The 12,840-nt window shown below is 46.6% G+C and overlaps 1 protein-coding gene across 5 annotated transcripts in view; it reads right to left on the bottom strand.

Moving 5' to 3' along the window:
• Positions 1-3,257: 3,257 nt before the first annotated feature.
• Positions 3,258-12,840, bottom strand: part of FLI1 (Fli-1 proto-oncogene, ETS transcription factor) — a 105,864-nt gene continuing 96,281 nt past the window's right edge. For all 5 annotated transcript variants that reach the window (XM_032709589.1, XM_032709586.1, XM_032709588.1 and 2 more), the window contains 3 exons: positions 8,404-8,466; positions 6,662-6,709; positions 3,258-5,702 (listed from right to left, as the gene is read on the bottom strand). In XM_032709589.1, coding sequence (XP_032565480.1) covers positions 5,173-5,702; positions 6,662-6,709; positions 8,404-8,466 — 641 coding nt within the window. In that variant the 3' untranslated portion in view covers positions 3,258-5,172. The remainder of the gene's footprint in view (positions 5,703-6,661; positions 6,710-8,403; positions 8,467-12,840) is intronic.

Raw genomic sequence — 12,840 nt, 5'->3', positions numbered from 1 at the left:
AACCCCAGCCCCTGATGTGCCTCTAGACTGCAGCTCTAATTAACACCAAATGCAGCAACGCTTGGTTTGATGTGGGAGAACCTACTTTGTCAGGCTGAAATCACAAACTAATTTCACTGTAGTTATTAAAAATACTGGATCAGCACAGCAAAGCAGGTTGTAAAAACTCTATTATTGTAATAGGATAATAAAGTGAAGCTGGCTCCCTTAACCCAGAGTTTACAGACTGATGGCTCTTTCCTTGGGACACAGAGCTGGGAAACAGCAGCTGGTTCATCCCTGCTTTTGGTGCAGAGCTTCAGGTACAGTCATTTACTGCCATGGATGTGTATGAAACACCGCTGGGCAAGTCCAGCTTCCCATTCAATGTTTGCACCAACAGAAGTTATGGAACAGTTCCCTCATAATTAATGTCTCATTAGGACTGCATTGCACTTGTTGGGCACTAGGGTGAGAAATGTCTTTCTCTTTGCTGAGGGAGGGTCTCAGCACAGGGAAATCCCTCTTCCTTGGGATAGTATTGGGAACCTGCAGTTGTTTGGAAATTCATGCTTGGGGTTGAAATACAATTTTTAGGTATATAAAGCAGGAGGCCACTTGTGTGTAAAGGGGTGGGTTCTTCAGAATAGAATAGGAATAGGAATAGGAATAGGAATAGGAATAGGAATAGGAATAGGAATAGGAATAGGAATAGGAATAGGAATAGGAATAGGAATAGGAATAGGAATAGGAATAGGAATAAGAATAGAATAGGAATAGGAATAAAATAGAATAGAATAGGAATAGGGATAGAATAGAATAGAATAGGACAGGACAGGACAGAAAAGAACAGAATAAAATAGGATAGAGTAGAATAGAATAGAATGGATGGGAATGATCTTAGGTGCCTGACTTCAGAAGGATTTATCATCTCCTAGTTTAGAGCATCTACAAAGTGCTTAAGCTGGAGCTCCATCCTCCAGACTCTCAGCAGTGGGGATAAAACCTTCTTCAAGATACAGTTCAAAGCAGGTTCTGAACCTGCTGGCTGTAATGAGGCAGTAGAAGAACCCTCTTGTTCTCCCTTTTCTGATCCCCACACTGAGGCAGGTACATCTCAAACAGGGGAACCAGCACCCAGATCCCAGCTGAGGGAGCTGCAGCTCTGGGCTGTAAAGCCATCACTGATTCTACCTGATATACAAGCTGCAATATCTACTTATAGAAGGTGGGATGCCAAGGTAATTGTAGTTTGGCAGGTTTAAGCTCGATCCCATTCAGTGCTTGAGCTTGGGGATAGGACAGAGATCCTGGGGAATATCAGATCACTGGGAATTAACAGCCAAATCACCCCTGATTGCAGTGGGAGCTGGGTTTCCTGGTGAGGTCTGAATCCTGAACTTCCATGCAGAGAAGATTTTCTACTGTCCCTGTTGACTCACAACTCACAACCATGTGATCCCAACCATCTGTTTGGTAAACTTTCTGATTTAAGCTTGAAATACTTGAACTCCTTCTGCCTTGTCCCTCTGGGAAAAGTAAAAAGTAGCTTTAGTGCTGCCCAGTTCCTTGTTTGTTTGCTCTCAGTGTGCCCCAGAAACTTGGGGTGGGAGGGGAGATCCCCCAGCTATCACCCCTGGAACCTCCAACCTGGCAAAGTTGGGCTGGTTTGGGGGGTACAAATGGCCTATTCCAATCTCTAGGTTGTTATTTGTTCTTGAGGAATGGAAACTATCAAGATCTTATGGAAATGTTGTGAAAGGTGCCTGGGAAGTGCCCCAATGGTCCGAGGTTGTTGGCACTGTGGTGTGAGACGTCTGTGGGAACACAGCCTGTAGTGGGAGGCAGAATCTGTCTGCAGCTAAATATTAGCAAATAGTAACAAATATTAATATCTAAAGCTAAGTATTAGCAAATACTAGCAAAGATTAATATCAGACAGTACCCTGGAGAGAAGGTGAAGGAGACAGAGAGGACATGAGCTGTGATGCTGCTGATCCCCTTCACCCTCAGTCTGGGCTCCTTTAAGATGTTGAGAGCCAGAAACAGATACTTCTTATATTGTTTGTTATTTTCAAGCGTCTTTTTTCTTTCACCAAAGTTCCCACTGGCCAAATTTTGCTATCAAGGTCATCTTTGCACTCTGATAACCTCCAGACTCTGCCTTTAGACATTTTTGTGCAATCTCATCTCCTGATTTTCCTATTACTGGCAGGAGGGCAGGCACAAGCATTAAAATAAAACGCTGGTGATGTGCATCCAGAATTAATCTTGATAGTGCAGAAGTGAAAAACAATGGAGATAAGCACCAAACCACTCGCTCTTGTGACTCAGTTGAGCAACGGGGCTCGACTGCAGCGAGGGAGCAGCTCTGTGCTGGTTGGAGTTGCTCTTTTTCAAAGCTGATCACGTCACTGCACAGGGCTCAGCAACAAAGGGCTGCTGGAGGAAGGAAATGCTGAGCTCGTGCAGCCCCGGGTTCCTGAGGGTTTATCAAACCTGCAGCGAGATCCTGATGTCTCTCAGGCCCCCGTGTGCCTGCAGGGCTGCAGGAAGTGCCTGGGCCTGACCTTTATCCACAACCAGAAGATTCCTTGGCAGTGCTTGTTTTTGCAGCCTCCACCTCAGGAATGCTTTGGCTTTCCCTGGGGCTTGGGGAGAGGTGGGAAGCACGAGCAGGCAGCAGGATGGTCACACGCAGATGTTCCTGTCGGAGCCTGGCGTGCCCAGGAGCCACCAGCCAGCGGTGGGAGCACGTCCTGGCACCGGGATCCCACCCCTGGGACACGGGAACAGGGGCTGCTCCTGCTCTGCCACATCCTCCTGCCAAACACTGCCCTGAGCCTGGGCTGCTCTTCCACCTTCTCTGTCCATGGACAAAAGCTGGAGCCTGGGTTTTAGGCACCTCAATAACTAAATTAGGTCCAATCAACACTGGCTCCACAGACAGAGGTTTTCTGGAATAAGTGGTCAACACTTACACTATAAATACTGTAAGTGATACTATGAAAATATACAACTAATACTGTAAATACACTTTTTAGTGATAAGGATTGATTGCCACTGCTGTGCAGCTGCTTTGTTTTTTTTTATCTAAATTCAATATCAAGTTCATGCTTCATCGGCAGGTATCAGAGGGGAGGGAGAGAGTGGGACAGTGTGATGCCTTAGAGAAGAGAACCACCATTTATTTTGTCACATTTTTTTTTACATCATCTTCTTCATACAACTGTTTCATTGTAACATTAATACATTAAAAAAAAAACAAAACACCAAGATAGCTTGCAAAATTATATATATTTTAATATCCAAAAAAGTACATTGCATATATATAGTAGCAAAAGCCCCATTTCCATGGGTAATTTCTTCAAATACTTCAATTTTGCGATTATTGCAGTAATGTTACTTATAAACACCCCGAGAGCACTAAGACCTAAAGGGATTAGCTTGATCTTCTTTTTCCACTTTGTTAAATAATGGCATCAGTGCTTCTGTTTAAAGTTCTGAGCAGACTCCAGAGCTCTGGGTTCAGACTCTCCTGCAATCGGATGCACATGGACCAGACCTTGCCCCCACACAGAGCCCCAGAGGTTGTGTCTAGACTAGATTAGATAGTTGTGATCCTGTTAATTGGTTGCCAGTTAATACAAGTCATTTAATGGGTTATACATGTAAATCTCACCCCCCAGACATCTGTTCTAAAACCCAAATATTTGTGGTTCACCCTCTGTTTATGGCACCAAACCATCAAATTAACATGTGCAAAACTAGAGATGGCTGACAACTTGGGAATGTTTCAGATTTCAAGGAAAAGCCCCAACAGGAGGCATCAAAAAGGAGGTGGTTGATAATTTTATCGATGAAGTGGTTAAGATCTTCCCAAAGTTAAAGATTTTGGTGAAAAACGATCACAAAATATTTAAATAGTTGCTTTAAAATGTTGTGCATGTTTTCAATCAGCTTCAATGCAAACATGTGAGCGAAGTGGAGTTAATTTGCAGACAACTACAACAGATTAATATGAGAAAATGCTCTACTCTAGACAAACCCAGGGCGATCTGGAAGGTTTCTGGCAACTTTGGAGTCAATTATGGATCCAATTGCAGGATCAAGGCTATCTCCAACAGATACATTACTCATGTCTTATTTTTTATTTCTTTTTTTTTAGCAAAAAGTACAAAGCTACAGCCCAAATGTACAGATTGAAAAGATGTACAAATTACATTAAAAAAAAAATAAAACAAAAACAGACTGAGCTGGCAGTAAAAAAAAACAAACCTGCATTTGTGACCGAGGTCAACTCGTTTTATTTACTCTTTCTTTTAAAACTGTGAGATATAGGGAAAAATAACTCTGCATAATTTATACAGTAATTTGCCTTGATTTGTTGACCCTTTGGACGACGGTCTGACAAACGCACAGCGTTCGCGAATCGCTACATCGAGAGGCCCCTCGGGCTCTGGCACCGCCCGGGGACCTGCTGTCATTTATTTCACTTCATTCAGCTTTCAAGGAATGTCTGTGCTTGACACCACGTCACGTTTTATTCTGGTTTCTGATGTTTCTGGAGTTAAGACACATTCTAGTGGAGTTGTACACTCTAGAAAAGTTCCTTCAATGCCCTTTACTTCTTAAAATATACATGTACATATATATATATGAATATATATATATATTTAATTTCCAGTTGGGTGAAAAAAAATCCTCATCTGCCTTAAAGCTAAGATTCCAGTTGTGGTCCCCTGCAGCCCAGTGTCCTCCACTTAACAGTCAAATTGCCTACGTGCTCCACAGTGAGAGAAAACTCCAGGTAGTCATCCTTTCCTACGACCCACTGGTGGATCTATGTCTTGTCAAAAGCCTTGAAAATTTTTCTAAGAATCACTTCAGGTAACGGTGAACAATCTTCATCATCACTTCCTACAGAGGACACAAGCATCAAACCCCAAGGAAATGCAGAGTACTGGCCCACAGAAGCGTCTCTCCATCTCTCCATCTCTCTCAGTTCAAGACACAAGAGGCAAAGTTACAAAAGTAAAAGGTTTGGTCCAGAAATAACCAATATCCAGTTTTAATTCTTCCCCAGAAAGGCCACAATTATCCATTGAGGGTCCCCCAAAAAACCCATAAAAATCCCAGAAGTAAAGAAAAAGTCCAACCAGACTCATGAAGGCCCCGTGGAGCTGAGAGCACTTAGTAATAGCTGCCCAGGTGAGGTGTGACGTGGGCATTGGGGTGGCGGGGCACGTTGGGGTTCGGGTAAATGCTTCCTGCAGGGGAGGTCCAATAGGGTGAGGCCGCTCCAAAGAAACTGGATGACGTGACAGGCATGGAAGAAGGGTGTGGGGGCACAAAGTTCACCTTCTGCTGGTGGGCGTGGTACGATGGCATGTAGGACAGATCCGACGGGTACTTGTACATGGAGGACTCGGTGGGGTGAGGCTGCAGGGCCTGGGCGATGCCGTGAAAGTCAAATTTGTAGGCATACCTCTTGCCGTGCACCTTGGTCATAATGTTCTTGTCGTAGTAGTATCGCAGGGCGCGGCTCAGCTTGTCGTAGTTCATGTTGGGTTTGCTCTTGCGCTCGCCCCAGCGCCGCGCCACCTCGTCAGGGTCCGTCATCTTGAACTCCCCGTTGGTGCCCTCCCACGTGATGCAGCTGGCGTTGGAACTGTCCGACAGCAGCTCCAGGAGGAACTGCCACAGCTGGATCTGCCCGCTCCCTGTGACACAGCCGGGGGGGAGAGGAAATGAGCCGCCGCTTCCTGCCCCCGGCGCGGACAAAGGCAGGAAACAGAAGGACTATCTCGACCTTTGCTGGGAACGGCTCCTCCAGCCCTGGAAGGGCTTGCGTAGCAATGGATAAACTGTTCCCAGCAAACAAGTTAGTCAACCCTTTGTTCTGCTCCCGGGTTTGAGGTCAGATTAGATTTCATAATGGGCGCCTTTGGCCTTAAAATCTTCGGGCTGTTCATAAACAGGGTTTTTGCCGAGCACACTGCGCTGCAGAGCTTTTCACTGGCAGGTTAACAGGGATATTTCAGCTCTGCACTGCTCACTGTTTGCCATGGATATTGTTTTGGATACCTCCAGTTTCCAGTTGGTGACCTGAGTTACATGAGATTATTTCTGCCCTAGAGTAGAGGTCCCCTGGTTTTTCTCGCTGTGGTTATACAAGTTAAGAGCATTTTGAGGATGTTTTCTTACAAACATTCCATGTGTTTCAGTTTGGTCAGTTCAAACAAGATTTACTCCAGGTCTCATTCCCCAAACTCAAGGATTATTTCCTGCAGATAACAGTTATTATACAGGCAATTTCAGAGATATTTTGTGCCTTCATTCATTTCATCCACAGCAGACAGTGATAAATTAACCTGTACTGCGAATCTGAGAGACCAGCACTTAAGTCCCCTATAAAAGTCTATTTAAGGAATGCTGGGTTTGGGTAAGAACATTCAGGATGGTGATTTTGTCCTGACAAAGATGATGTTGCACCACTTCCCTCACTTTTCTGTAAGAGTTTTTGCAAAAACCCTTGTGGGGGCACAGTTACTGAGCTCAGTGGCTCTCACAGCTCACCCCGACTAGAGGGACAGCAGCTGCTCATCCATCCTGGAGCAGCAGGTCAGCAGGAAATCTGCGCCCTTTGATGATGAGGGTCTGAAAGGTAAAATGAACTCACCTGGATTGGCAAGACGGCTGCTGGTGGGCCCCAGGACTTGATAGGGATCTAAAAAAACACCCAGCAAACTTACTTTAAAAAACGTTTCACCAAAAAGAAACAACAGTTCGTTATGTTTATTCCAGAAACCAAATTTTCATTTTCTTTCTTGACTCTTTCTGCCCCTTCTCCCAGGGCCTGGAACAGATCCAATGTGCTCCTTCTTTCTTTCTTTCTTAGCAAACAACCACCAACTATTTCTGGAATCCAAAATGGCACAGTGTTTGTGGCACTGGTCTCAGCCTGCTTTCCCAGTCTGTAATCCCTTTGGACTTACCCTACACTGATGCGTCAACTAGAAAACATGAAACATGGGAAAAACCACTGTGGAATAGTAGAAAATAACAAATCAGGGTTAAATATATTTCTCCTAATAAAAAGAGCTGGACAGTAGATGAGATTCTCAGATTCACTTGTTAGCAGCTGAGCTTGCTGCCCTCTGAAGCTCATGGAATATTCCCCCAAGTCTCCCTTTCTGAAGCAAACAGAGCATTGGACAAATGAGAGTACCAGGAGTTTGTCCCTGGCTCCAGCGAGGCTGAGTGTTTCTTGAAAACCCCACAAAGTATTTATTAGGAGTAAATTCCTTCCCTTTTCATGGGGCCTCCTCAGCCCTAATCTCTGCACTTCTTTGCCTGTCTCTGGTTTTGGTGATTTGGGTCTGAAGTGTTTGCTGGTGGATTGAATCGATGCCAAAAGCACCAACCCCCTGAAATAAAGCAGGGGGATGGAAAGCAGCTGTGCAGGGCAGGGCAGGGGGTGCTGAGCCTTTCAAAGGGCCCTGGGGGAGCAGCAGGGACTGCAGTGCTCGCTGCCCAGCGGGGTCTGCTCATCTCCTTTGGGTCGGGGTGGTTTGGGAGCAGGGAAGCCCCAGTGGGTCTGTCTGGAGACAATTCCACGGGCACAGCTGTGCCCGAGGTGAGGAGGGGATGGGCTGGCACAGCCCCACACCTGCTCCACAGCCTTGGGATGAGCCAGAGGGGATGAGCCGAGGCAAGGAGCCACAGTGACTGGGGTAGCACAAGGATGCTCCTTTGGCATGTGGAAGGAAAGAGCAGCAAACCAGAAACCCTTTTGGAACAGTCACTGACCCTGTGGAGTCACTGCCTTGAGACCTCCCTGGGAGGCCCTGCCAGCTTGGCACAGAGTCACAGAATATTGGAAGGGACTCACAAGGACCATCCAGTCCAACCTCAGCCCTGCACAGGCCCATCCCCAGGCTCACCCCCTGTGCCCCAGAGGATCAGCCAAACCCTCCTGGAGCTCTGGCAGCCTTGGGGCTGTGCCCACTGCCCTGGGGAGCCTGGGCAGTGCCCAACCAGCCTCTGGGGGAAGAACCTTTGCCTGAGATCCAACCTGAGCCTGCCCTGACACAGCTCCAGCCATTCCCTGGCTGCTGTCCCTGGTCCCCCCAGAGCAGAGCTCAGTCCCTGCCCCTCCTCTGCCCCTGCCCAGGCAGTTGGAACTGCACTGAGGTCTCCCCTCAGTCTCCTCTTGTCCAGCTGAACACACCAAGTGTCCTCACACGGCTTCAAATCAAGGCCCTTTCCCACCTTCATTGCCTCCCTTGGACCCTCTCTTGGAGCTTTAAATCTTTCTTATATTTTAGTGTCCAAACCCACAGCTGGTTCTGCCTCTGACACATTTATCCCCCCAGTGTGGGACCACTCCAGGTGCTCCAGAGGGACAAAGCCAACACTCACCTGGCTGGGGCCGCTGCTGCTCCGTTGTCTTGTTCACATTTTGTGTCCCTGCGACAGGAGGGCCTGGGGAGACAGAGAAAGAGCTTGTTTGTACCAGGACAGAAGGGGAGGAATGGACAGAGGACAGGCAAGTACAAGACACATCAAACAGGAATAAACTGGCTGGGAGGGAAAAGTTTCCTAAGCCTAAGGGCTGATATTTTTGAAATTGCACTATAAAGTTTAGAGATTTCACTAGAAATTAAAAATGTCACTGTAAAGTGAAAATATGCAGATGAGGCAAGAAAAATATTAATATTATATATATTTATATATATAAATTATTATTATTATTATTGATGTTTATTAATATCCTAAAGATGCAGCAAGACAAGGAAAATACTATGTAGATACTTTAGTAACTTTCTGTCATTGCAGCTTAACTTCCATGCTTTTAACTTCCGTTCTCTAGTTTGCACCCATGTTGTGAGCAGAAAATTGGATTTTTCGAAATGTGTAAATTCTGACCTCCTTCCATGTTGGAACATATTTCCACATTTTTTGCAAGCGCAAGTTCTCTTTTTTTAAGCGAGATTTTTAGGCCAAAAAAAATAGGGGTTTATAGAAAAAACTAAATTGAAGTTTCTTTGGGGTTTGCTTAGCTCAGAAAGCTGCAAAGTGAAGGCAGTGTGATCTGTCAGCCAGGCTCTGCCACGTTTATTTACAGCCAGTAGTATCTTGTTGAGTGGGAAATGTGCCCACCTTGGAGGGCTGCACAGGGAAACAGGAGTGGAAACGGGGCAGTGTGGCTGTATCAGCTGGATATGCAGCTAACACACAGTTTTTAGGGACAAGGAACTGATATTTCTGGTGACTGGGAATTCCAGGACACTCTAAACCCAGCTAGAGCAAGAGCAGTGTGTGAGCAGAGCTCGTGCAGGGGGGCCCTCTCTGCCTGCTGGACTCTGCCTGGAGTTTTGCTTTCTGGAAAGTTGTAAGAAACTCTCAAATCTGCCCAAAGGGTCCATGTCTGTCCCTAAAAGCATCACCCCACAATACAGGTGGGTGGTAACATGGGGTCTGTACACAGGATTTGCTCCTGATCCCTTGATCAAGTCCTGCAAATATTAGAGGTTCCTGCTCTCACCCTTAATAGATGATTCAGTGATAAAAATAATGGGGTCTGTTTCTATTTCTCTCCATAACATAATTCCAGCTCTTATCTTACTGACTGTCCCTGAATTTTCCACCTTTCTGATGCTCCCAACACAAGCCATCCACACCCATCTTCTCCCACCGCCTCATTTTGATCTTCCATTGCACAGTTTGTGATCCCCACTGGGACAATTTACTTTTGGAGAGGCCAGAACTCACATTACTGCCCCGTCCTGCTCTCCTGACTGCAGAGGAGGGATCTACTGATGGAAAGACAACAGGCACAGAGGGCTTGAAATGACCTTTTCCTACAAAAACCTTGGAAGAATCTGGCTTGGGATCATGGTCCCAGCTGGCTTGGAATCCTGTAGGTCTGTATTTTTGTCTCTCCCATATCCCCTGTGCTCCCCTGGGCCCCTCACAAAGACAAGGGGGTGTAAATAGGGGTGTAAATAGAGTTGGGACTGTTTGGGAAGTTCTTGAGCCTGAAGTCCAGTCATGGCACCCAATGGAATTTAGAGCGTGACTCATCCTATCCAAAAGCAGATCCACCTTCTTTTATCCCAAGATTCAGAAGACCAGGGGCAGAAAAGGAGGATGAAATGAACTTTTCTGTTATTTCATAAAAAAAAAAAAAAAAAAAAAGGGGGATTTTCAATCCAGGGAGGCTGAAGACTCGAGGCACAATAAGGAGGTTATTTTAAGGAGAGGGAAAAGGTGGAAAAGCGTCCTCCCAAGTGACATTCCAAGGGCCCCTCTGCCCGTGCCGTGCCCGTCGGGTTGCAAAGCTCCCTGTGGATACATCCCAGGGCACGGCAGGACGGCACAGCTCCCTGTGGATACATCCCAGGCACTTGCACATTCCTGCCGGCGCTGGGAAAGCCGCTGCAGCTTTGAAATTCCAGCCCTCTGGTTAGTGGTATGGAAAGGAAAACACGGAGGGAAGGGAGGGAGGGGAGGGAGGGGGAGAAAGAGGAGGAGGGAGGAGAGGGGAGTGGGGGGAAACAGAGCTCGTGTAATCTGCCCGGTTTTATTTTTGGTTTAATTATTTGGTTTTTTCCCTTTTTGCAGAAACCACAAACCCCACTGCAAATAGATCAGACTGAAAAACAAACCGCTACGGTTTCAGCCGGGGACAAAGAGTGGGATGGGACAGCCTGGGAAGAGGGAGGGGACAGCCCCAGCCACGCCGTCCCAGAAGGGAGCCCTGTCCCCAGAAGGGTTCCCTGTCCCCAGAAGGGATCCCTGATCACACAAGGGATCCTTGTTCCTGAAGAGATCCCTCTCCAAGAAGGGATCCTTGTCCCTAGAAGGGATCCTTGTCCCAGAAGGGAGCTCTGCCCCCCAGAAGGGATCCCTGATCACAGAAAAGATCCCTGTCCCCAGAAGGGTTCCCTGTCCCATGAGGGATCCCTGTCCCATGAAGGATCCCTGATCCCAGAAGGATTTCCTGTCCCTGAATGGAACTCTGTCCCAAAGGGATCCCTGTCCCCAGCAGTGATACCTGTTCCCAGTAGTGATCCATGTCCCCTAAGGGATCCCTGTTCCCAGCAGTGATCCCTGTCCCCCCTCCTGAGGCCGGACAAGGCTCAACAGGGTTGGACACTGGTTTTTGCAGCCTGGTGCTTCCAGGAACTTCATCCCAAGCTCAGCCCTCAGCTTGTCCTTGCTGTAAACAAGGTGCTGCTTGCCCTGGTGGCATTTTCCTGGCTGGAAAACCGTCCTGGCTCCATCCCAGTGAGCCAGAGCTCTATCAGGGGCTGAGATCAGGAGAGCAGGGACGAGGGCTGAAGCCTTTTCCCATGTCCTCCCTGCAGCCAGGCTCTGACTTCCATTTCTCCCCTGGGATCTCCTTCTGAAGGATTACAACTAGAACTGTTAGAGAGATGCTTTGGGAAATATTTGGAAAAACCATGAGTCCTGCATTGAGAAAGGCAAAACCTTCAGACATTTCCACTGGTGTAGATGCTAATGTACATTTTGGTTAATTCAACCAATAAAGAGTTTGGCCCTAATGTAATCTTAATGGAAATGTCACATGGTGTTCCTGGTAAAAAGCAAGGTGGAAATTCATTTTCCAACAGAAAAATCCTTTTCAAATTGAGGAAAAAGTTTCTTTGCAAAAAGTACAGAACTCATTGAAAATGTTCAGTTTTCTCTGATTTTTGGGGGTCAGGTCATTGACTCAAGTGAAGCAACTCCTACAAAGGGGTTGGTTGATTCAGTCCTTGGTGTGTTTTGAATAAATAATAGGCATCATCTGGAGAGATGGTCTTCCTCCTCCTCCAGATGGAGAACCCTTGTCCCAGAGGAGGAACCTGCTTTGCTCCAGTGTCCCAGAAAGAGGGGTTTTAGCCCGCAAGTGACACTATTCCAGATGTGCTGACCAGGCCTGGATCCCTATGGCTGGGCAGGATCAAGGTTTGGCTCCAGTTTGGCTAAGCCTGGTCAAAATTGTCATTCCAAACCTCTCTGAATGGGTTTCCTTGTAGGCTGGAGTTTTAGGATGTAAAGTGTCAGCTTGGAAGTGTGAATGTGACTGTGCCCAGGTGGACTGAGTTCCTTTGCCTTAGTTCTCCCTATATAATACAGATTATGGAGTAAGGCGTGGGAATATGTTGTGTTGTAGGATGAGACTGAGCTCTGAGCATGACTTTGCCATGGTGAGAAGGGTTAAATGCAATAATCAGCAATACAGACACTGCTGTTGAAGTAACGTGTGCACTCAGCTACTGCAAATTTCCAACTCTTTCTCTCCCTCTCAAAAATAATTGTCCAAATCCATGAAAATATTTTTATTTCACAAGAATCTGTGCAACGTGAAGGAACCACCCCAGCCCTCCCAGCTCCCAGGCCCAGACTCTAAAGCTGAACGTGTTCAAAGCAAAATGGAAAAGGCAGAGCCAGGGAATGTATCCAGAGACTTGGGTTCCTGCAAAAACACATCATTCCCAGGACCTGACGCTCAGTGGCTCAAAGAGATCCCACAGAACTCCAGCCAGACAGTGACAGGGAGCCTTATCTGTCATTAAAACCACTTGGGTTTTACACCAAAACTTGCCATGCGATGGAAATTCAATTAAAAGACTTGGCCTGAGGTTCTGTCCTGGTGTAAATCAGTAAATAGCAACAGTGGAGTTGGGGGCAAATTTACACCAGCAAAGGATCAGGTCTGCATGTCTGGTTTAGACTTAAAAGGCCCCGTGGAACAACAGTCCAATGACAAATGTGTGTTCAATACAAAATGGAATTAAAGAGCAGAAAATAAATCAGAGATGCTTTCAAGAAATGTCATTGTGCAGC

The sequence above is a fragment of the Chiroxiphia lanceolata genome, chromosome 23 (assembly GCF_009829145.1).
Source record: "Chiroxiphia lanceolata isolate bChiLan1 chromosome 23, bChiLan1.pri, whole genome shotgun sequence".
Taxonomy (NCBI): Eukaryota; Metazoa; Chordata; class Aves; order Passeriformes; family Pipridae; genus Chiroxiphia; species Chiroxiphia lanceolata.
The sequence above is the reverse complement of the archived record's forward strand: the minus strand, read 5'-3'. Positions and strand labels throughout refer to the sequence as shown.